General features: G+C 36.7%; 1 protein-coding gene across 2 annotated transcripts in view; it reads right to left on the reverse strand.

The window, feature by feature from the left end:
• The window catches only part of LOC131439393 (uncharacterized), a 104,959-nt gene that overhangs the window by 23,807 nt on the left and 56,036 nt on the right, over positions 1 to 25,116 (reverse strand). For both annotated transcript variants that reach the window (XR_009231113.1, XM_058610338.1), the window contains exons 5-7: positions 21,409 to 21,556; positions 9,700 to 9,966; positions 9,244 to 9,630 (exon numbers count right to left, since the gene is read on the reverse strand). Coding sequence is in view for 1 of the 2 variants with exons in the window: in XM_058610338.1 (XP_058466321.1) it covers positions 9,244 to 9,630; positions 9,700 to 9,966; positions 21,409 to 21,556 (802 nt within the window). In the remaining variant the exon portion in view is untranslated. The remainder of the gene's footprint in view (positions 1 to 9,243; positions 9,631 to 9,699; positions 9,967 to 21,408; positions 21,557 to 25,116) is intronic.

The raw sequence follows: 25,116 nt of genomic DNA on the forward strand, positions 1-25,116 counted from the left end.
CGTTGGCTGTGTGACATGTAGCGCCGTCCTGTCTAAACCAAACAAAACGAACATTTTGCATAAACAAATTTCATGAATCAACCTTTCAAATAAATTTTTTTTTATTTAAAAGGTATTTTTATTCAGGCCTATTTGCGTACAAGCTTTACGTGGCCGAATTAGCCGATTTTTCAAATAATGTATTTTTTGAAGTGGATCTCGTCACTCTTTTTCTAGGAGGAGAGGAGCTTTCATTTCCCTCCTGCGAGGGTTGAGGGGCACTTTGTTCGTTACTCGTCTCGTCATCCATTGTCGCATAGGTGGTTTTGTTGTTGATTTCCGTCTTCTTTTCGTTTTCCTTGATGTTCGCTGTCTTGAGCTCGTTGCTAGTTGCTGTAGATGCGCCTTGTTGTACATTGGTTGCAGTTGCTGGTTGGTTTGATGGTGAAACAGGAGTACAGCGCTCACTAGTTTCCATTGTTGAACGGTTGACCTTGTCTTTGGTTGAAGATGTCCTTTTCGCAGTTTCAGTGCAAGGTTTGCCGTAGTGTGCAGGTTGTTCATAAAACTTGCATGTTTTTCATAGGTAATCATAGGTAATCAGCGTTTTACACGGATGTGTCCCACCTTGATCACAAATGATGTAAGATGGAATTGCCTTACGTAGTTGCATACGCACAACTCGCACGACATTCCGGATACCGGGGAAAAATTCCGCCATACTTCCCTTTGGATGGAAAGGATTTCACCGTACTGCGACATATTCTCTCGAACGAACTTATCGGTGGCCTGCGGGGGAAGGTCATGCACACGTATTTCTATGGCATTGTTCACCATGTGCACATGGATTTTGTATTTAATGTTGTCACACTTAACGCTGTGCACCTCGTTGTTAACCGAAGCGAATGCAATTGCATCGCTTTCACGTTTAAACATAATGTACACACAGTTAGACGCCTTGTTAAATTGAATCTCACTTACATTATTAGCGTCTAGATGCATTCGTTCTTTAAGTAAGATTTGAATTTCATTTGCTGCTGGTCTAACTTTGCAACGCTTGAAATCTATACAAATTGAATTTGATCTTGTAGGCCAAGTTTCAGGCTATGTTAAATCGTATTTGACCATTCCGTACACTCTATTGTTCATTGCACAGTATTGTCTTTGTTTCTGTTGTTTCGACCGTAAATGATTTTCGACGTGTGAGATGCGAGCACGAACTGGTTTCAAATAAATGAATTGAAATCTATCAAACCGTTTTTTTATTGTTGCATTTAGAAATTCGAAAGTTCTCGTGGGACACCATTCGACTCAGTTCAACGAGATAACAAAATGTTTGCATGTGTGTATGTGTGCGTGTGCGTATGAACGTATGTGTGTATGTGACAAATAATGCCACTCATTTGTATATATAAATCTACTTTGGGCCTACTAGTTCCCGGTTTGCGGTTCCGAAGGCACCTATTTAAGAGAAAAAAAAAATCCCACAAAACCGAACTAACTTCTATTTCTCAGTAACAGTTTAACCGATTTTCACAAAAGTTGATTTAAATTTAAGCTCTCATTGTCTTGAAAGATAGCGTGCAATTTCGTCCGGACTTTTAGTTCCGAAATTATACAGCAATGCGTGTCAAAACTTTCAAACCGTCATACAAAATGACGATGTAAAATCGGTACGCATTGGTACGTGCTAGCACCAGGGCGGGAAAATTTCAGTTTCAATCGAATGATATCAGATGCAAGTGAAATTTATGGCCACTGACCGTCAGCGTATCGATACAAATTTATGACTTTTGCTACCATTTTAATCGTCAGTTGAATAATCGTACCTAGTTATTTGAAGTTCTGCTTGCTCAGTTTCAAGTGCCAAGTAGTCTAGCTGCTTCGTTGTCTTCACTATTGGTAGTGAGCAAATTCGAATGAATAGAACTATAAATGAAATAGAGTATAAAAAATGAAAACTGAAGAAAACTATTCATTTATGTGTATTGTGTAATTGATGTTTTAGCTACCTGGTTCGGGATGTCAGCGAACGTTGTGTGTGCCACAGTGTGAAGTTTACTGCAGTAGAGAAATCGTCAATGTATTTCCAATTCGGTTTCAATTGAATTGAATTGAATGAAGTTTTACTGCACTGGCTGGCACAGAAGATGAAAGCATCACCGCCTTTGCGAGCGGAACACACAGCGTGCTTTGTATGATTTCTTATAGCGTGTACGGAAGAACGAAAACTTACAACGTTTTCAGAACACAACGGAATTCATCGGCTGTGATTACAATGGTAATAATAACAAAAAATAAAAATTCAATCAAAACGCAAGTTTCATTATACTGCTTGGAAAGTTTTACTACTCATTTAACTTGAATTTCTTATACAGCAGTAATAGGAGCACAGGTTTTCGTTTGGTTTCATTTTCGTTTAATAGGCTCAATCTAAATAGTGCGATAGTTTTTTCGCTGAACTTATTATAAGTTGTTCAAAATGTCTAATCGTCATATAATTTACAACCCAGATAAGTGCGAAATTTTCAAAGCAGATTCCACCCTTTATCTGAATAACGACGTTTGGATTTTTTGATCGTATTTCTTTTGTATTCATAATAACACTATCAAAATGAAAGGTAGCTAGGGTTCGATCGAAAAATCAATATGCCGTTATCCAGAATGAGAGTGTTTATAACTATTTAAACTTGTAAACCTGACTATTAGTTTTTGCGTCAACTTTTAAGGCCACACAACGGTAATTAGCTTTTCTGGCAAGATTTAGCCTCGTGCCATTACTCGAAAGAATGAAGTTTTGTAGTAGTACAGGGCTTATGAGGTCAACTTCGTACCGAAGAACATCGATGAGAAGTAATGAGCCATCGGAAACATCATTAGAAAGTAAAATCGGCGGAAGAAAAGAAGAAACCCTGTTTTAATCCACCTAGTGGTATAATGATGTCTTTCTCATTAACATTTCATTAAAAGTCAATGCAAGTTGGTCGCAAAAACTTTTTACGATTGTGACGGTCTCAAAGTTTCGGCTCTGGAAGTAGATTGTCAAAAAATCCATCGAAACTTGTTGTGCACGTGATTTTTACACTGTATTGTGTCGTTCATTGCGATTGTGATTCGATGACTTTTGAACATTGTGCGTGTTAAGTCCTACACGTTTTGTACACGTCTTCAACGAAAGTGTTCGGATTCCTTTCGAAAGCTCGAAGGTGACCTCGCTTGTGAGCTGTTTTCACTATACGGAAATCCATTTGTGGCCATTTTCTCCCCTCCAACGAACAGTTAAACGTTTCTTGCACCGTTTCAAAACATGAAATACATGTATTTTCCGCATCCAGTCGATGATGCGGTGAGAAAAATCCGGATTTTCAAGCTGCTTGAATAAAATTATTTTACGCCACTACTGTTCTTCCGAATCCATTTTCGCAACGATGGCATAACTACTATTATCACTTTGACTCATTGCTCATTGACATTGATATGATTGAAATTGATGACAAGCTAAGATTCTTAATAATAAATTTAGGAAACGTGCCTGCTGAAACGCTGCGCTCTATTTGCTGACTCCCGATAGTGCCGAGTTCAATGCATTACTTAAGGATATGAAGTGAAAAATATATACAAACGCCATAAATCTCTGATAATGAACACACGAGAAAAAAATGAAATAACCTCGCACAAACAGCCACCCTACATCGGTATTGGCTGGAATTCGGAAAAGCAAAAACACATACAAGAGATTTATGGTGCAAAGTTGCACTTTGCACAGCTCAAACAGAAAGTACCACATCAATCCAACCTAACCTACCCAACCGAACAGAAGGAAGGCCAAACTTCATTTCCATATCCCAAGTACACATTGCCGGCATTGCTCGCAAGGTATTCGTCCAAAGACATATGATATCTTCATTGCTCTATCTAACGGATATTGTCATCATTTCTCTTGAGGCGGATTTCCATTTTGGACCCAAATCGGACACACATCACATTGCGCCTCGCCTCGGAAGCTACTCTCAGGAGCTGACATAAGATGAAACCAACGGTGCCAATCTTAGTCACTCTGATGAACGATGATACAGTGTACTGGAATGGAAAAATCTATTCCATCATTTACGCATTCTGGTTTCGAATTATTTGATGAATATGAAAAGCTTTCACCACTCTTGCTTCCTACCAGTCGATGCGTTCGGTGAAGCATCGGTTTGTGACGGATGACGACAAAACTAGAGAAATGACATCTCGTACGTTATCCGACTCGGATAAGTGGAAACATCGTGTCAACTAAATATGCATATTTGATGTATCTTCAACGCTCTTGAATAATAGAATCTAAGTTTGTATGGTTTGTTTCTGTTGAGGTAATTTTAAAATTACTATCCGATAAATTCTGGACCACAGTATTCCTGTCCAAATTTCGAAAGAGAAAATTAATCTATTTGCACATTGGTACTGCAAAAGTCTACTTCAACTCAATGTAAAAAATGCAACTCAATAACTTTCAGTAGGAAAAACGAAACCCATTCTGTAGACATATTTTTAGAAAATCAAATAGTAGAAAAAAGTTAAATTGTTCGAGATTTAGGTGTAATCTTGGACTCCAAACTAACATTTGTGGAACATTACAACACAATAATCAATAAAGCAAATAGTATGCTGGGCTTTATCAAACGCTTCAGTCATAATTTTCAAGACACATATACTATAAAATTGCTATATAGTACATATGTCAGACTTTTTTTTGGAATATTGCAGCCTAGTATGGAATCCATATAACACTATTCACGAAGAACGCATTGAATCGATACAAAAACAATTTCTTTTATATATACTTCGTAAATTAAACTGGACAGCATTTCCTCTACCATCATATGGAGCACGCTGCATGCTCATCAATATACAAACACTTAAAGAACGCCGCGACTTTGCAATGCTTTATTTTATCAGCGACATTATTTCTCAACGCATACAATCAGCTCCATTATTATCGCAATTAAATTTTCATATACCTAGCCGTCAAATACGTTCCAGGAAATTATTTTTAGAAAGACATACTAAAGAATGTCCCAGAAAGTATGGACGCAACCAAAAACCGCTGCCATTTCGCAATGGTTCAGAATCTGTCAATTTTTATGGCTGCGTCCAGTTGTTTACACTCGTTCCACTTGTGCAGTTGTTTATTCGTTTTCGTTAGTTTGTTTCGAAAATTGTGTACAAATGCTGCACAGAACGCGGACTATCACTGAGAAAGATAGGAAAAATTGAAGAAGTAAGTGAAAAAGCCGTGCGAAATGCAATCAGGAAGTTCGGTGAGGATAACACCTTTGAGAATAAATCTAAAACGGGTCGAAAAAAAGGTCCTGCTAACTCTCAGTTGGATAAACGTATACTGAAGGCGTTCGAGAAAAAGAAGGAGGTTTCAGTTCGGGATGTGGCCAAAAAAGTGGGCACTTCAAAGTCAAATGTTCTTTGTGCTAAAGAACGTTTTAATCTTCGAACCTATAACAAGCAGAAACAACCAAAACGTAGTCCGAAACAATAAGCAGGCCGAGGGTTTGAAAGCTGTACAATACGATTCTTGCTGGAAATTTAAACTGCATAATCATGGACGTCGAAACCTAAGTGAAACTCGATTACAAATCCTTGTCGGGACCACAATATTATACGGTGCGAGAAGGGCAAGTATTAAACCAGTCCGAGACATCGATTGAAGTCGAAAAATTTGGTAAGAAAGCTATGGGCTGGCAAGCAATTTGTAGCTGCGGTAAGATTTCGACACCCTTCATCACCACTGCTTCGATAAACAGCGAAATATACATCAAGGAATGTTTACAAAAACGACTTCTACCCATGATTCGAAGCAACAAGGATCCTGTTGTCTTCTGGCTAGATCTTGCTTCTTGCCACTACTCGAAATCAACGGTAGAATGGTATACTACCAAAAATGTCACTTTCGTCCCAAAAGACATGAATCTACCAAATTGCCCACAACTTCGACCTATTGAGGAATTTTGGGCATTAACGAAGGCACATCTTAGGAAACATGTCCCGGCAGCCGAAACCTATCGCGCTGTAATACCGGAACTGAAAGTCGGATAAGGATTAACTTTTCAGGGACTTTTCATTGCATTTCAGGACCGTTTTATTTGCATCTTAGCTTGTGAAAATCGGTTAAGAAATTTCCGAGAAAACATTTTCTCATAGATTTACTTATATTACCTATGGGACTATAGGACCTTTCGTTTGAATCTTATTTTGTGAAAATCGGTTTAACTATCTCTGAGAAAAGTGTACATGACCCTGTAATTCCGGAACCGGAAGTCGGATTGGGTTGAAGTTCAACTTCAAATGTCAAGGATCTGTTGCAATAATTTTTTTTTGTCGTGAATACGACTTACTTCACTATGGGGTGCCTTTTCAAAATTTACCCTCTGAGAGAGTGATAAGTTTTTAATCGTGAATATCTCTTATTGCATCTAACGGATCAACATAATTTTTGCTAGACGCCATCGGAAATATGATCACAATTTTATGATAAAATTATCAGTTGTGTGACATAATCTCAAATAATTCAAAACTTCAAACTTTTCTAAAATGTTTGGTATAAACGAGTATCAAAGAGTATAATTCATAAGGCGCGTTTGCCTTTCTCGTATTTTTAAAGCTCATAGCTCAGTGATCTGTGAAAGGATTTATATAATCGAACTACCAATAGAATCGAAATTTTTCAACTTAAACGTGTATAGCAAAAGCATTGAAGTATTTCAATAGTACACTATTGAAAAACCTGTCTCATTTGACCCATGTCAACACCAGCCAATCAGAACGCGTTCTGAGGAAGAGAACAAAATATCTGCTGCTGTACAACAAATCGTTCGAGAAAAATGTTCCGAAAAGTGGTGAATATCGTAGTGAGCTCCTCAATTTGGTCCTTCTGAATGCTAGAAACGAATCCCTACAGCATATTGATATTTTCTTTCAATAAATTATGCAACCCCGAAATGAAATAATCGACATTAAAATTCTGTATGAAACTATTTTTATAGCCGTTAGGACCGCCCAATAGTGAAAACAGCTACAAACGAAATCACGTAAAAAGAAAGCTCTTGACAGAAATTGGATCAGTTCGGATTCTATCGCCACTGCGAGCAGATGTTTTTTGTGTCGTTTGCAAAGCTAGTTTCGTCTCCAACAAGAGCGATTACGTCACAACTGCCAGTCATTTGCATTGATGAAAAAATAACGGTGGAGAGCATTACACAAAATCATCCGTTCTAATGGCTCAAAAGTTTTCTAAAGAACTATTAGGATTTGTTGTTCGCAAATCAAAGGTAAATATCCTCAGTTTAGTGAAAATCTAGAACAGCTTATTTAGATTTGTGCACTTTTCGCTGTGTGAAATTCACAGTAATCGAGATCGAGTGAAGCCTTCTTTGTTTTTGCAAAAAATGTTCCAGAGTTTAATGTCGTAGAGAATTACGCAATTTGACGCTCCTGAATGCTAGAAACGAATCCCTATACAGGGTCCGGCACTCGAAGTGTAACCAACTTCAGACCTTCGAGCCTGGCGTCAAGGTAAATGCGACATATTATCGGGAAAGTATTCTGGAGGTTGCTTTGAAGCCGTGGGCAGACAAACATTTCGGTGGCAGACCATGGACGTTTCAGCAGGACTCGGCACCGTCTCACAAAGCTCGAGTGAACCAAGAATGGCTGAAAAATAACGTTTCGAACTTCATCACGTCCACACAATGGCTCTCGAATTCACCAGATGCGAATCCAATGGATTATTCTCTTTGGGCCATTTTGGAGAGCAAAGTCCGAACTAAAAGTTATTGTCCGCGAGTGGGCCAAAATACACCTGCAAGTCACATTCGGGCAGCTTGCGATTCGTTTTTTGAACGTCTCAAGGCCATAGTCAAGGCAAAAGGTGGTCATATCGAGCAAAAGTGAATTGATTCTGAATTTTGTATTATTTTTACACATTTTGTACTTTGAATTAAGTAAAAGTAATTTTCCAAACTGAATTTATGGCCTTTTTAATTGGTTACACTTCGAGTGCCGGACCCTGTAGCATATTGATAGTTTCGTTCAATAAATTAGGCCTATTGTATCATTAATCAACCTAGCGAAATAATGTTTTCTTTATTGGAAGATTATAATCGGTTGTAAACGCTACACCTACATCAACCATATCAGTATCGCACCCACGCCTTAATTAGATGACGGAAGTCAGCGGCATCCATCGGAATTCGAATTCAACTCATCACTCTCCATCACAAACGCTCTCATAAAAGGTTCTTTTCAGAGCCACCATTATTTTATTATAAAGAACTATACTGGTTATTTCATAATATTTGTGTTTCAGAATGTTAAATGTAACTAATCTGTACTTTAGTTTAGGTGCATCGTTTCAAATTCTACATACAATTTCATACAATTGATCAACTAATTGATATTCGGAAGTGTTAAGGAACATGTCAGTTGTTTTCGTATTCACGACATCCAGTTATGTCTCTGACATTACCCACCCGCCTTTTTTAATCGAGAGTGTCAAATAATTGACTAAAAAAATCGGGATAATACTAGACCTCAACGTTTCATGCGTTTCTAAGACAAAACAAGACAACCGGATCAATTTGAAAATTCGCGTAATAAAACGCGTAAGCTTGGAAATCCGCGTGAAACAAATCGCGTGACTTCGGAAATCCGCGTAAGAAAAGTCGCGTAAAAAACCACATAAAAAATCGCGTATATAAAGACATCAGTGTATTAAATATGTTTCACAATTTAGTTACATCATTCAAAGTATTGCATGATGTGTTGAGGTTAGTTATTGTAGCAATAACCTTCTCATTATTTGAATCGCCATATTATTTTACCGAAGAAAAACAGTTCTAAAATTGCTAAATACTGCTTACGTTTATATATTCCCAACATAATTTAATCGATTTTTGTGATTTTCACATAGAAACCTTGCCCAGTGAAGGATTTAGTTGCAATACTTATGCTCTGTAATACCTTCATAATAAATTGAGCAGATTACTCTAGCTAGTAGATAGTTACTTGTTTTTCTACAAAGGCAGCCATGATTAAATGATGGTAGAATTCATTGCTTGTTAAAAAATGATGTTGGTTTTAGCATTGTAAATGATAAGAAATCGTTCTTACAAGTGACTAATACAGATGCTGTTTCCGGATTGCACAGAGATGCATCTATCACAACGATATTTGAAGGATAAATTTAAACAGAATTCATAGTTCTCTTACCGGCACTCCTTCTCCACTGACGGTGTCGACATCGGTGCCATTGCTTTGGCACGCCGGGGTGTCAACACCGGGCTGTTAACTTCGACCGTTGAAGCAGCTCCGCGTGAGTCCACACTGGGCGTTTTGGAAACGGTTGAGGCTCGTCGACTGCTTCTGTTCACCCTAGACGAAGCGTCCGAAATGGTCGATGAACGGCGGCTCACAGCAAACGGATTATGTTTCGGACTGGCGGACGTTTCCTCCTTCTCGATTTTGGTTTGTCGCGACAGGACATGCCTGCGGGCCGTGTCCGAACGTTTGTTTCGATCACGCAGCTTGTGCACCAGCGGGATGTCATTCTGGTAGCCGTAGTGCATCGAACCGTGCGAGCCGGACTGGTTCAGGTTTCTAGGAATCGAGAAGAGAAGACAACGTAATCTTACAATACTGCATACAAAATTAATGTAATCGATTTACCTCACAAACGGCTCCGGTTCATCAACGGATTGTGCATGTCGATGCAGCTGCAGCATACCGGGATGCAACAAACTGCCACTTGTTTCCCGTGTCGATCGATGAACCATGCTGCTGACCCGTGACCCGCGATGGTGCCGGACTGCTGACCTGGCTGTGGCTGGCGAATCCACAGCCAGGGGGATTGGCAACTTGTCTGTTAAATTTGGCTCCGAGCCACTTCTGGATACGCGACGGCTTTCACACGGGGGATGCGCCACTTTCGGGGTCCTACGGTAGAAGTGGAAAATAGCTTGCATGGTAAGTTGATTTTGCTCGTATATAATTGGGGAAAAAATACAACATTCGGATGCTGTGTTTTTCTAAGCTCTTGGGTAATATGTTCGATGGAAAGGAATGTTTATTTTTTCGAGTGAACTAACAATTGTAGAACGGATGTAGATGTATAAATATTTGCAGAAGGTTTCGTATGCAATTTGTCTATTTTTCCTAAACTGGACTTATTACAGCCTCAGCCTTAGACAAAACAACACAAATTCTCAGAGATTAGATAATGATTTTTTGCATTAACGCGTTAGTGGTAACGCAAAAGTGAGTACATGTACATTTATTGCGTATATCAGCTCAAGTTCTATATTCGAGAATGTAGAGTATGGCAGTTTGAATATAAATTGAGTATTTTGTTCAAGTTAGTAGCAAAAAGCCAACGGAACAGAAATGCATTATCAATTCGAAACACCCTCATAAATGTAATTTACATCCGAGTGACGGCAACATCAGTCAACAAAGATGTCATGAAATTCATCAAGCAGAAGGGCAAACGTTCCATCTGTAAGCAGAGCGAAATAGAACCCAACTTTTGGATTCTTTTCATCTTATAATTTCCATAAAAAGATAGAGATGACGTTGCAGGCAAATGATAAAATGCTAAATGTTGACACAAGCAAGCAAGCAGTCCTGTATTTTTTGTCGCTTACGAAAATGACTAATGATTTTTAAGCTCTCATTCAGTCATAGTCATAGTGGCGAAGACCAAAACATTTGGTATATTAAACAAAACTATAGACGACGAAAGAACACATTTGTTGAAAAGCTTCGGTCTTGTCTGGTGATCGTTTTGTTAGTTCTGAATCGTTGTTGAAGAATTATTTATTTGGCAAAATTGAAATTCTTGGAGATGGACGCCAAGAATTTCAATTTTACTCCATATGAGTAAAAATCCCAAGAACAGTTTTCGGTTATCTGCGAACAGCTTCTCTCGAGGGAATCAAGGCTAGAAGCAGGCACGTACCCAGAAGGGGTACGTGCTTCTCGCCAGATTTGACCTTCTCGAACTATTATCTGTTCCCAAATCTCAAGCAATCTCTGAGAAATCGATGTGAGTTTCGTTTTGGAATTTTGGAACCTGATACCGAAACCTTTATAGCCAAAGTAAGTTTGTATGGTCATCAACTAATATGACCTACAAATTTAGAAGATGTTCTCCGTTCTCCACGAATCGAAGTCAGAGAGCTATTTCGGACCACTTTTTAAAAATCTATCACAAGTCTTGTGGAATTCTGTACTCTAGATAAGGATGGTCTTTGACATGTGCGACTGAAATGGCGTGACAGTAAACGTTGAAAAATTTAATACAATAATCTTCTCTCGGTCACAGTCACAAATTTTATTTAAATATTTAATAATGTTAGTTCCAGTGGAAAAGATTAAAGTGTCTGTAAAAACCCCGGTAAAGGCGCACTGAAAATTAGATACATAAGCAATCTTCAATAACACTATTTTTTATCTGAGGGCCCCTCCTGAAATGAAATCCTGGGTCCGGGCTTGGCAAGAAGTATTACATCAAACAATCACTGGCAATGGAACGTAAACATAAGAATTCATTGAAGTATTGACCATTACTGGCTGAGTATTTTTTCCACGAGTGCAATTCGCTTAGCATAGCATTATGCTGCATGTAGGGTGACGAAAATTCGTTACCTTTCCAAATATGCATTCAAAAACTATTGTCAAATAGTTTCAGAATCATTATGTGTCATTTGGCTGAAGCTTAAACAACAATACCTTTTTACTACGAAAATGTCGAATTCTGTGATGAATAAAGTGTTTTTACGCCGAAAGTCATCGTATTTTGAGTTAAGTAAATGACGAGCATGCTCTAGCTGAGCAATTCCAGAATTGAGTAGACGAAAAAGTGACAAAATCAGAATCGACCTTCTCCGAATTGGATTAAACTTTGCACATGGCTTCAGTATGGCAAACCATAAGTTTTGAACCGATGGAGAGGGCAATCCGACTCACGACTGATTTTTAAAAAGGGCGTATATATTTTTGCATTTCACAAAAATTTCCTTTTTTCAAATCGTTGTAACTCGGAAACCGTTAATTGTACAAAAATGGGGTTCAGGAAGAATTTGTAGGGAATCGATTGGGCACTCAAAAAAAATATACACTAAAAAAAATTTTTTGATATTTTTCTCAATAATTACAAAATAATCCGAAAAAGTTAAATAAAAAAAAATCAGGGTTTTTTTTTGATAATTTTTATTTTAAAGCTGTTATTGAAACCTACAGATTGATGGCTATCCCATCCGTGCCTTTTGAACAATTAAGAAGTTACAGCTAAAAGAGTTAGTTCTTCTCGTTGTAATACGGAAACCGTCCATCATACAAAAATGTTTCCAGGAAGAAGCTGTAGGGAATCGATTGGGCACTCTAGAAAAATAAACACTGAAAAAAATTCTGATCTTTTTCTCAATAATTGCAAATTGAACCAAAAAATTAAAATAAAGAAAAATCAGGGTTTCGATTTTTGTTTGATAATTTTTATTTTAAATCTGTTATTAGAACCTTCAGATTGATGGCTATCCTATCAGTGCCTTTTAAAAAATGAAGAAGTTACAGCTAAAACAATTTATAGATATATTCGAATTTTCAAGTTCTCGTTGAAAGATAATCATTGAAACAGTAGAATATTATTCTACAGGTTAAAGGCAATAAATTTGTTCATGATATCCTTTCTTCTAAAAGTAGCTGTTCTTGAGATACTTGGATATTTAATTATAACACTATTTTTTATATTTTCATGAATTGTTCATTTGCTTGCTATATCTACAATTAGTACTTGTACATGAATAATTCTTAGTTATATTCAAGGTTTTAAGTTTTTGAAAATTGTATGAGTACTACGTGCATCGTCAGTCTTGTGACAATTGTGGTTTCTGAAATCGGAACGGAAGAATGGTATTTCTGTGTGCCTGGAATCATTTTGGTATCCTTATAAAAACTTAGAACTTAAACTCAAAAACTTTCAAAGTTATACTTTTTACAGATAAAAATACTTATACTTCTACTTATACTTCATAAAAAAATTTCTTTTTATTTTTTCAATATGGCGACTCTGTTAACAGCTGCTCAAACTCGTTCGATTTGTTGGTGGGTGTCATCATTTCTTGGAAACCAATCATTGGAAAGCATAAAGCAAAACAGTTTCCTGTTCTGTATCTAATTGCTTATGGTCGGAACTAGAATGAAAAACTTCCAACGAAAAGAAAACATAATGGCGGCAATTTTTTTGCACTTTCAATTGCTAATAACTTTTCTAAATGACAATGCAAATTTTTGGTTGTAGTTCCAACCATAGAGAGACATCTAACGAGTAAAACGCCGGTTCGTATGAACATGAGTTGATACGAGCAACCCAGTTGATACTCGTGAAACGTTGTTCCGAAGAAAGCGGAGCAAAGTTTTTATCCGTGACTATTCGTGCCTGGAACGTAAGAACGCAACTTCATAATCCATGCATGAACTAACAAACGAACGGAACACGTATTTATTGTTTGTAAGTTTCTGTGGAAATCGAGGGTTGAAAAATGAGAGCACGTAATAAAGTTTAATACACAACATCATAAACTTATTAAATATTGATAGAAAACAATAATGCCAACAATCATCGCATTTCCCATCCATTTTCTGTCCGTGTTAGTTCCACCCTTCCTTGAAACAGTCAGCCATTGAATAATAAACACCCAAATGTTTGCATCTGGTGTCAAACATGCCAAACATCCTTAATCTGCTCTGCGCACAAACAATAATTCCAAAGCACTTGAATTACGAATTGTTCATACTCCATTGTCTCGACTTGTTAGCAAATTATGTACTATGAATTACGAGCACACTACATTTGACTGTGCAAATCAAATATTTCCCCCTCCGAGGCTATCCGGTCTGGTCAGCAATAAATTTAATTATTCTTCCATTTGGCTTCCACGGAACACATTCTGCAGTCTTCACCGAAAAATCGTCACACCCAGTAGTAGGGTAACAGAGGTATTTTGGCCCGCTTTAGGATCGATTTTATTTTGGCCCACTTTGTAAAAATATCCACCAAATGTTTTAATATCTTTGAAAAATCTTTCAGCATTAGGTAATTTAACGTGATTAACTTCAAACTGATACAACATGGGTTACCTAAGATCGATTGAATCCATATAGTTTGTTAGGTGGGCCAAAATATATGAAGTGGCCAAAATATCTCTGTTACCCTAGTGCTTTTCATTAGAATGACAAGCATCTATACAGTGCAGCATCTCGAAACACATGATAATGCGACTGATGCGATGATACTACGTGATACGAATGCCATACAGGGTTGTTTTGCTATCCCGTCAAGAGAAAAGTGACAAACAACTAACAAACTTTACTATCTTAGTTTGTTCGGATATTCATTAAGAAGATAGAATTGATGGCAATTTTGAGAATTTGTATGGCATAATGAATATGCCGATTGCCTCTCATGCAGCTTACCTGTATTCAATTTCCTACACCGCAAATAAACTAGTGAATATTTTCTGAACCGGAAAGCAATGAAAATATTTAGAAAATTCTACCTCAATGCTCCATTTGCACAACGAACGATTCGAAATTTCTAAAAATATTACTACAAGATTCTGTCAAAAAAATTTTTATTTCAAAGTATGAACTAACATAACCTTTTCCATTTGTGAACAGTAATGTCAAGTTAATAAGAAATTTTCTTTATTTTGCATCGTCGCACTATGGTTAAACCTACTTTACCCTATAGTTCTGGAACCGGAAGTTGGACCCGGATAAAATTAAACAGCAAGCTATGAGACTATAGTAACTTTTGTCAGAGCCTAAGTTTGTGGAAATCGATCGAATCATCTCTGAGAAAATTGAGTGAGTCTCGTTTTATAGTTTTTGATCACTATTTCTGGAACTTGGATCTTGGAACCAGTATAACCGAAGTCAGTTCGTTTAGTAAGTAGCTAATATAGCCTACAAATTAAATAAGTTTTAGGCTAAATCTAGAAAAAAATTATTTTATTTTATTTTATACTTTTATAGAAAAACATCGTTATCATGATTTTGTGATCATAATAACAAGTAGATACAAATTTACAAATTTTTCACCTGAAAAATATAAATTTAAATGTCGCAACCCTGCACGCTATAAGGAATTGAACAGAGCACGCAGTGAACGTAGCAAAGCCGCACGTACCGACGCGTACCAGTTTTGCATCGTCATTTTGAATAACGGTTTGAATGTTTTGACACTCATCGTCCTATAATTTCGAAACCGGAAGTCGGATCTGGATGAAATTACACAGTATATTTAAAGACAATAAATGCTTTCATTTGAAATCGGTTTGATCGTTGCTGAAAAATCGAAGTTAGTTCCGTTTATGCTGTCGGAAGCGGAAACCGGGAGCTAGTAGTAGTTTTATATATTCACTAACTAACGAGATCTGCCAACTGGATGAATTTAGCCGTAAGTTTCATAAAAATGTGCACCTCGTTTTGCCATCGCTTGTTAAAAAATACTCATGAAATTGAAAATTTCCGCTAATCGCACTGTGATACCAAAACCGAAAGTAGGGTCTGGATCAACTTTTCTGGGACTTTTTGAAGAATTTCTAAAATTTTTATTTGCTTCTTAGTTTGTGAAAATCGGTTGAAAAATTTCCGAGAAAATTAAGTTTGCATTTTTTCATAAATTTGCACATATTTCCTTGTAATTACGGAACCGTAAATTGGATCCAAATGAAATTCAAGAAAATTGTATGAGGCCATAAGACCTTTCATTTGAATTTAAGTTTGTGGAAATCGGTAAAGTCATCTCCGAGAAACGTGTGTTTCTTTTTTTACCTATTTTTGGTGAATATCACCCTATAATTCTGGAACCGGAAGTCGGATAGGCATAAAATTTAATAGCAGTTTATGGGACCATTTGACATTCTATGATTTCAATGAACTCAGTGGTATATGACAATAAAAAGTCAGGTTTCACAGCGATTGCATAGCCTTTCTATATGAGAAAGACAGAAAACATCCAAAACAACTTGAGAAGTATTGTTAGTCGATTCCTTTTACGCATCACGCATGCCTTTCACGCATCTGGGTTCGACTCCCAACCTAGCATATATGGTAAGAAAGTTTTTTTGGCCCAAAGAGCAAATGATTTTTAAGGTTAAAACCTCTATTATTGAAACAAAAAAAAATTGAGGATCGTTTTTCATTGTTTCCGTTTTTGCCTTTCACTATAAAAAGGAAAAATCGGCTTACGAACGGAGCCTCGGAGAACCATATGCTAGGTAAACCATTCGACTCAGCTTAACGAGATAGAAAAATGTTTGTGTGTGCAGCTTCAAGAGATTTTTTTAGCACTCCATTTCTTTGGAGATAGCTCAACCGATTTCAACAAGCTAGGCTCATTTGAAGGCTACTATTGGACCATTGATCAAGTTCGAAGATCAAATGGCTGTTACTTTTGGTTCCAGAGATATAATGGTATAAGTGACGTAACTGACAGAACGCACATGCTGTGAATATTATTAAGGAACGTCGCTTAACGAGAAGTCACCTTGTTGCTTTTTGAAACGACTTTAAACATCGTTCTCCGACATCTATAGTTCCGATGATATTTATAGGTGTTACGACAATGTTTATAGGCGTTACGAAGCTCTACATGCGTTACTTATTTGTAAGTTATAGGTTATGTTGTGTGGTTAGATTCTGAAGGTAAAGGTGTTATGAGGTGTTACATGCGTTACTATTTTTGTAAATTATAGGCATATTCGTTACTTTTTTAAAGTTAAGCCGTTACGAAGCGATTCATGCATTTTTTTTCATTATTATTATTATTATTATATGCGTTACTTTTTTTACCTTTTTTTATATATATAAAAAATAGGTATAGAATTCGCTCAAACTTTCGAAAAATTTTCCGAGGCCCGGAGGGCCGAATGTCATATACCAATCGATTCAGCTCGACGAACTGAGCAAATGTCTGTGTGTGTGTGTGTATGTGTGTGTGTCTGTATGTGTGTTGTCAACTAAGAGGTCGAGATCTCAGAGATGGCTGGACCGATTTTGATCAAACTAGTCGCAAATGAAAGGTCTCCCCGTCACCCAGAACGCTATTGAATGGTTTTGAGATCGGATGTTTACTTTTTGAGTTATACGAAGTTTTATGTCAAAATTTTCAGTTTTTTGACAGTATCTGTCACAATTGACCTTGAAAACAGAATATGTTTTCAGACTTAGATTCCGCACGGTAATAGCTATCCAACAAGCCATAGATTGTTAAAATCCGTCCATTTTTAACGGAGATATCGAATTTTTTCTGTAAGCGACTTTTCCCCCATATTCCAGCAGTAGAAGTTCTGAGCGCTGTATGGCAAAGAAAGGCTTGGGAGCAACGTAAAACACGATTTTCTTTGTACTGGTACATACAATAGTTTATAAGTACCAAAAAGACTGTGAACAGCATTATTTTTCATGACAATTTGCCTCGGGCCAATTTTAGCACGGTTCGTTTTTGGCAACATAATCGTTCGAATATGACATATTGGAAAGATGGCAGTACTTCCGAATTCTGAACAATTTCATAATTATATTGATTTCAACTGCTTACAGCAATAAATGCTGGAAGAACAAAACACCCATATACCATTTGAATCAGTTCGTCGAGATCAGCAAATGCGTATGTGACAAATAATTTCACTCAATTTTTTACCTTATTTTCGAAGATGACTCAACCGTTTTCTACAAACTCAGATTCATATGAAAATTCGTATGCTCCTAGACAAGGTTCCTGAATTATGTTTGGATCCGACTTCTGGTTCCGGAACTACAGGATGATATGTGAAACGAAATTAAAATTGTGTAACTTATTTTCCTCGTAGATGGCTGAACCGATACAAGATTCAAATGATATCTAAGAATCATCTAAGATTTGCTGATTTGAATATTTGACAACCAAATAAACTTATTTCAGTTTTAGTGGTATTCAGTTTTCGATTCGGAAGGCACCCAACAATTTAACTCGTACTACGATTTCTCAAAGATGTCTATACTGATTTTTAAACATATTGAAACAAATGTAAACTAATCAGGTGAATTTGTCTGACTTCGGCTACACCGATTTTCGAATTCCGGCTCCAGTATCGAATCGTTTCTCAAAGCTCAATCGTTTACTCAAATAAAGCCAAATCGAATTTCAGAAAAAAAATCAAATTAAAATAAACTTATAGTCCCACACAAAACTAATTAATTTTATTCAATGCTGACTTCCGATTCTGGAATTACAGGAGGATGAATTTTTAAAATTCAAACCGATATAGAAGATGATAATCCCGAAAAGCTTGAAAGTTGGACTCAAAACTATTGCAATTTATTCGTCATATGGCCATACGAATCGGTTTGGTTTATGCTGGTTCCTGAATACCGGCTCTGGAAGTACCTTAAATTACCGTGAATTCTAAAGTGGAACTCACTTCGACATATCATGAAAAGTTTAGTCGATTGTAACCTTTTTAGATAGAGTAATGAGTGATTAAAATGTCAAATTGCAGCTTAAAACGACGGTCATTAAAATAATGTCATGAAAACCGAAGAATATGCATGAAAAAAACACATGCGGATTGATAAAAAAAGGTATCATCTCATTGATTGGTGGATTAAGCACGTTTTTTTGAAAGTTATAGGTATTATGAAGCGTATAATGTGTTACCTTTTGTAAGTTATAGTTATTTCAAATCGTTACATGCGTTAGTTTTGCAATAGTTGTAGACGTTACGAAGAATTACATGCGTTACTTTTTTGTAAATTATTGGTGCTATGAAGTGTTACTGTCTTTAACTTTTTGTATGTTATAGGTGTTACGAAGCGTTACATGCGTTACTTTTCAGTAAATTATAGGCGTTACATATGTAACTTTTTTCAGAGTGAAGGTGTTTGATGCGTTACTTTTTTGTAAATTATAGGCCTTACATGCGTTACTTTTTTAAGGTTAAATCGTTACGAATCGTTACATGCATAATTTTTCATTATTACTAGGCGTTATATGCGTTACTTTTTTGGAAGCTATAGGTGTTACGAAGCGTCTCATGTGTTACTTTTTGAAAGTTATAGTTATTACAAATCGTTGCATACGTTACTTCTGCGTTACTCAAAGTAACGTGCGTTACTTTTTTGAAAATTATAGGTGTTATGAAGCGTTGCAGTCGTTACTTTTTTGTATGTTATAGATGTTACGAAGCGATGTATGCGTTATTTTTCAGTGAATTTTAGGCGTTACATGTGTGACTCTTTTCAGGGTTAAGGTGTTATGAGGCGTTACATGTGGCGCTATTCCGTTAATTATACGTGGTACTTTTTTGTTAAAGCGATAAATACGTTATATTTTTGTATGTTATAGGTGTTACGATCCGTTACATTCGTTATTTTTACGTAGATTATAGGCGTTACGAAGCGATAAATGCGTTACTTTTTCATAAGTTATAAGTGTTACGAATCGTTACATGCGCTATATTTTTGTCAGTTATAGTCGTAACAGTTAGTTTTCCGATAGTTGCAGGTGTTACGAAGTGTTACATACATTACTTATTTGTAAGTTTAGGTGTTACGAAGCGTTACAGCCGTTATATTTTGGAAAGTTATAGGTTTTACGAAACGTTACATGCGCTAATTTTTTGTAAGTTATAGACTTATGTTATGAACTTTTACATGCACCACTTTTTGGTGTGCACTATGCGCTACGAAGTGTAAATTTTTTATTGATTATAGCCATTTAGCCGAAAGTCATTTCGTCGAAAGCCGTTTCTCCGAAAGCCATTTCGCCGAAATGGTCATTTCACCGAATCCTGAAATTGTCTTAATATCGTAATTGATTTAAAATAAAGACAAATGAAAGATGATAGCGTAAACGCCCGTTTTGTTGGCCAACAATTGTGCTTCTTGAATAAAGAAGTACAATTGTATGCTGCCTAACCTAACTAAAACAAAGAAACCTAGATTTGGGTAGACCGGGCAAACAAGGCGGTTACAGATTTGTATGCAAGAGGCCGCCGCGGCAAAATGGCTTTCGGCGAAATGACCCGCTCCCTTTTTTTAGATGTTTTAGGCGTTACATGCATTGTATTTATGTAAATTTTGGGTATTACCAGCTTTACTTTTTTGTAACTTAAAGACCTTACGAAGCGTAACATGCGTTACTTTTTGTAAGTTATATGTAATACATATAACTTACAAAAAGTAACGCATGTCTAAAGGTAAAGATGTTTTGGGGCGTTACATGTGTTACATTAATAATGTCTATAGGTGTTACGAACCGTTACATGCGTCACTTTTTGTAGATTTGATGCATTTTAGTTAGTTTTTTGTAAGTTATAGGTGTTACGAAGTGTTACATGTGTTACTTTTCAGTAAATTATAGGCGTTACATGTGTTACTTTTTTATGCTCATACAACGTTTTTACGAAGTCTATTTAAAAAAAACGTAAACTATTTACGATCTGGTTTGAATCTTCGTTTGAACTATATTTTAATCCCTTTCTTTCATTTAACAAATTAACCGTTTTGAACTTTTACTGTTAAAATATACGTTTCCAACCGGTGAAATGTTTCATTTTTTTAGTACTCGGGACGATTGTCCACATTGGAGATTTCATTTGACACAACGCGTCGGCGTTCAAATGCACCTATTCATGCATTTGATGCTGCTTGGATTAATTCGCATGCTAGAGCACACATTAAGCAAAGTGTGCCACACAATAAATAGGTACCCTACAAGAAACTTTCAAAACCCACAGTTTCAATTGCTGTTAGGTGGAATTATTCTCTGGGCAAGACACTAGCACAGATCATTCGACAGTCGACAGTCTCATCTACATAGGAAACAGACGGCGAAAGCATAGAATTTCCGCATGCATTCGACATCGCTTCTCATGCACATTTGTGCAGCACGAGAAAAACCTCGTTATTCCGGAAGTGCTAGTAATCCCACTTATTTTCACACTCCGTGGTAGGTAACGGACGGAAAAAGAGGCTCGCCACGCTGCTCGTTTAGGTTTTCTACATATTTACCATTGAATACAAAGACTATGTGTAGAGAGGGGGTAGGGAAAAGGGAAGTTAGAGCGACGCAAACTCGGATGGGCGGAGACCTTATGCACCCGGCAATTCACGAAGTAGTGCTTGACTTGTCAGACCGTGCACGGTATGGATGGTTGACGGGGACATAAATTTAATCTGATGTGCAGATAATGTCACGTACATGCCACAGGACGATGTCATATTTCAAATGAAATTGTAGGTCAATGTTTCACCGACGAAACTACCTATGTTTGGTGAAACGTGTTCGTCAGGTGTTCGGTATTTATTTGATTTTATCATATTCCATTCACTTACCCGAGTGCTTTGGAGAAGTGAACCAGTGCGGCGGTCAACGCTTTCCGATCCGGTACTTGCTCCATGGCGGGGGATGTTCTAAACACTCCTAAATGCTGTTCCCACCGGGTGGTCTGGGAGCCAACCGAGGCCGGCCCGTTGGAAGTACCTGCAGGCGAAGAGAACATAAATTCAATGCAATTTAATGTTTTTGATAATTTATATCATTAGGACAATATATTGTTATATTGTTCAATCAGACCACATAACTCAGCAATTGTGAACTAACAAACCATTGTCAAATCCATATGAATATAATGAAATAACAACATTCAAAAGACTATGTGTGAAATATCATGACATTTCGAGTAGTCAAATAACAGTGACCAAGGGTGGAAAAAACTCGCTCATGTGGCTCATTTTCTTCTATTCATCAGCTCACCTCATGATTTGAGATGCAATCCGTAAAATAATGATAAAGATGAAACTCATCACTGATCTACACAAACAACCTCAATTTAACAATTTAACATCACTGACACCAAGTTGTGATGGTTCTGATAGTTCTCAGTTCTGATTTCATAGTACCGAGTTTTCAAAAGTGAGTACTGAGTTTGACATCACCGTACTGAGCTACGCTAGTGAGTGTATGTTTGCACTACAGAGCTGCCAACACAACCAAGATGTTCAATTTTGTGCTGGTACTCAAATCGAGCACGAGCATTGATTCACGAAAACGAAAAACCGAACCGTAGTATGATGTATACGAATACTCAGTGGGTTCTAATATTTGTCGTGCGCTCGGCACTCATCTGCTGATGCTGATTGACACTAGGATATTGAGGTGATGTTTTCTCTATCAAAATGGTTTCCCAGTTTCTCAACTCGCTCAGCGATGCTACTGAAACCGATGTCATTTTTAAAACAATTTAGTGCTTTAATTTATCATTGCTTCTTGATTAAACAAATTACTGCACAAGCTCAGCAATGGCTTCAGAAGTGTTATCCGGATTTTGCTTCATCAAAGAGATCCATTTGATATTGGGTTGCTGAATTGGAATATGGTCTACAGACACCGATGATGATGAATGTTCAATTGACTTATTTATTAAAAAACATTTGAAAAATACACAAATTGGTTATATCTAATTGTGAATTGAAACTTGGTGAGAACGATAGGACCATGAAGATACCAGAAGGCAGTGTGTTTTACAATTATGCCTGAAAATTTGACCATGAGAAAGCTCTTTTATAAGTGGGTGGCGCGTTCACTCACAGTCGATCAAAATCTACAACCTGTTGATGGTTCAGAGTAGTGTTTGATCATGTTTGCTAGAAATAATTCAGATTTTTTGCGTCGATATGTGACAATGGATGGAACATGGATCCATCACTTCACTTCGGAATCAAAACGATCATCATCTTAGTAGACTGAAGTCGGTGAACCACATTTGAAAAGCCCAACAGGCAGCCTGGAAGATTATGGCTTCAGTATTTTGCGATGTACATGGTATAATATTCATCGGCTATCTTGTAAATGGTAAATCAATTATTATTGATTACTATAGCGTCGTTAGATCGTTTAAATGCAAAAATCAAGGTAAAACGACCTCACACGCCGAAGAAAAAAACACTTTTTCACCAAGACAATGCTGATTCTCAAGGCGATGGGTGAATTAGGCGGATCATTTCCTAATCCAACACACAAAGAAAATAATTGTAAAAATAACAAAATTAGAGTTTTACTCAACAAATTTTTCAATTGAACTAGCGACAAGAGAAATTCTGGTTTGATATAGCATATATTGCTGCTTGAATCTTTAAAACTCGATAGTAAATTTTTCTCTGTGGATTAGTTTGTTTCAATCAATATCTAAATAAAAATTACAAATATTTTTCTTGTGCGCTTCTGTCAATTTCTTGACATTTTTTGTACTAATTGGCTCAAGTGGAACGTTCTCCTAGTTTTTTGAAAAGTTATGCCTTGCCGTGGCTTCTCGTCAGTTTCCTGATATGAAGGAAAGGATAAAAGGAACATGGAAGGGATATGTGAAGCAGGTGAAGTGGAAAAACAGTACAAAGCAACAAGAAATAAAAAGTTCTGCATTCACGAAAAGGTGCTGAACGATGTGCAGGTGCTAAAAAACACGTTTAATAAAACCTCCAACTTTTAAAAAGGTTTAGAGATTTTACAAAAGCAACACCACTCTGCTTTCCCGGAATAATGCAAGACGATTCGCAACATGTATGAACAGAAGTAAATTCGGCACCCTTGCAAAATAATCTTCTAACACCTTTTAAGGTAGAAATAGAAGAGACTAATTCACTCTAGGAAAAACAATGAACTCCTCTGACTATTGCTCCTTACCATATTGGGAGAGAAACGATAGAATATCCTTAAATTTTAGCTTGTCATACACAGATTCAACCATGTATGGAAACATATCAGATGCTATGAAGAACACATATCAGATGCTATGAAGAACACAATCGCACACGATAACATCAATTCAACTTTGGTTGACATGTAATAAATAGTTAGTTTATTTCAACAATAAAATCGTTCGTAATAAATATTTCTTTCGTTTTGGTAAACGAAAGTTTAATTTAAATCAAACAGAGATGATGTTGAAGGGAAAAATTCAAACCATCTTCGATAAAAAATTAAGACTGTTGAAAAAACAATCACTTACAACTTTGACCCCCCTCCCCCCCTTCTGAAAATTTTAAAAGAATATCGGTGGACTTCAATCGAAACATTTCACACCCACTAAAATCAAAACTAAGAAAATTTGGTTTAGATTTAGTGTTCAGCAGTATGAACTACCAATTGAAAACTCTACTAGGTTCTACAAAAGATCCTACAGATAATTTGAAAAAGTCTGGGGTATACAAAATCTCGTGTCCTCATTGCGATAAAATATACATCGGACAAACAAAGAGAACACTAGCCAATCGTTTCAAGGATCATATCTCAGAAATAGCGAAAGCATCCGCAGAATTGGAAAAGGGACTACCACATCACTTCAAGTCAAAAGTAGCAGAACATGCCTTTTTTGAAGATCATGAACTCACTACTAATGACAAAAATCTCAAGACAAATTCCTTATCCATGGAAATTAGATTTAGCATAAAGTTTAGAAATATTCAAAAACATCTCTTTATTAAACCGAGACCAAGGGAATAGATCTTCTTGGCTTTTCCAGTTACTACCCATATCCAAGATAAAAACAAAAATAGAAAACACTTAACTCTTCCAGTTTTCTGTTACCTGTTTTTACCTTTTCAATTTTTTTGTTCCTTTTGTGGTTTACCTACTTACGTTTGTATAAAAGGAACTTCACTGCAGCATTCTTTCAATAAACTTATAAAACCGATACACTGAAGAAGGATGCAAATAGCATTCCGAAATACGTATCTGTATTATAACGTTTGATACCCTTTCGGAAAAATAGTGACTTTGTGAGAGTGTAATGACGTGATATAGTGGAATTCAACGGTACAATAACAGTACTATTAGTGAGATTTTATTGTACAATAAAGTTTCAGAAAATGTCATTTTGAGCAACTTTACTGAAAAAAGCACCTCTCTAGCTTTTCCTATGCCGTTCCTGAAAGGTCATCAACATACTTCTTTTAGCAAAATAATGGTATCAAATTAGTTCTACAAGTGTTCCATACATTGTTCATTCGAGAAATGAGACACACAAAAACTACAGCCGAAAACAG

Source organism: Malaya genurostris, chromosome 3 (genome assembly GCF_030247185.1).
Source record: "Malaya genurostris strain Urasoe2022 chromosome 3, Malgen_1.1, whole genome shotgun sequence".
Taxonomy (NCBI): Eukaryota; Metazoa; Arthropoda; class Insecta; order Diptera; family Culicidae; genus Malaya; species Malaya genurostris.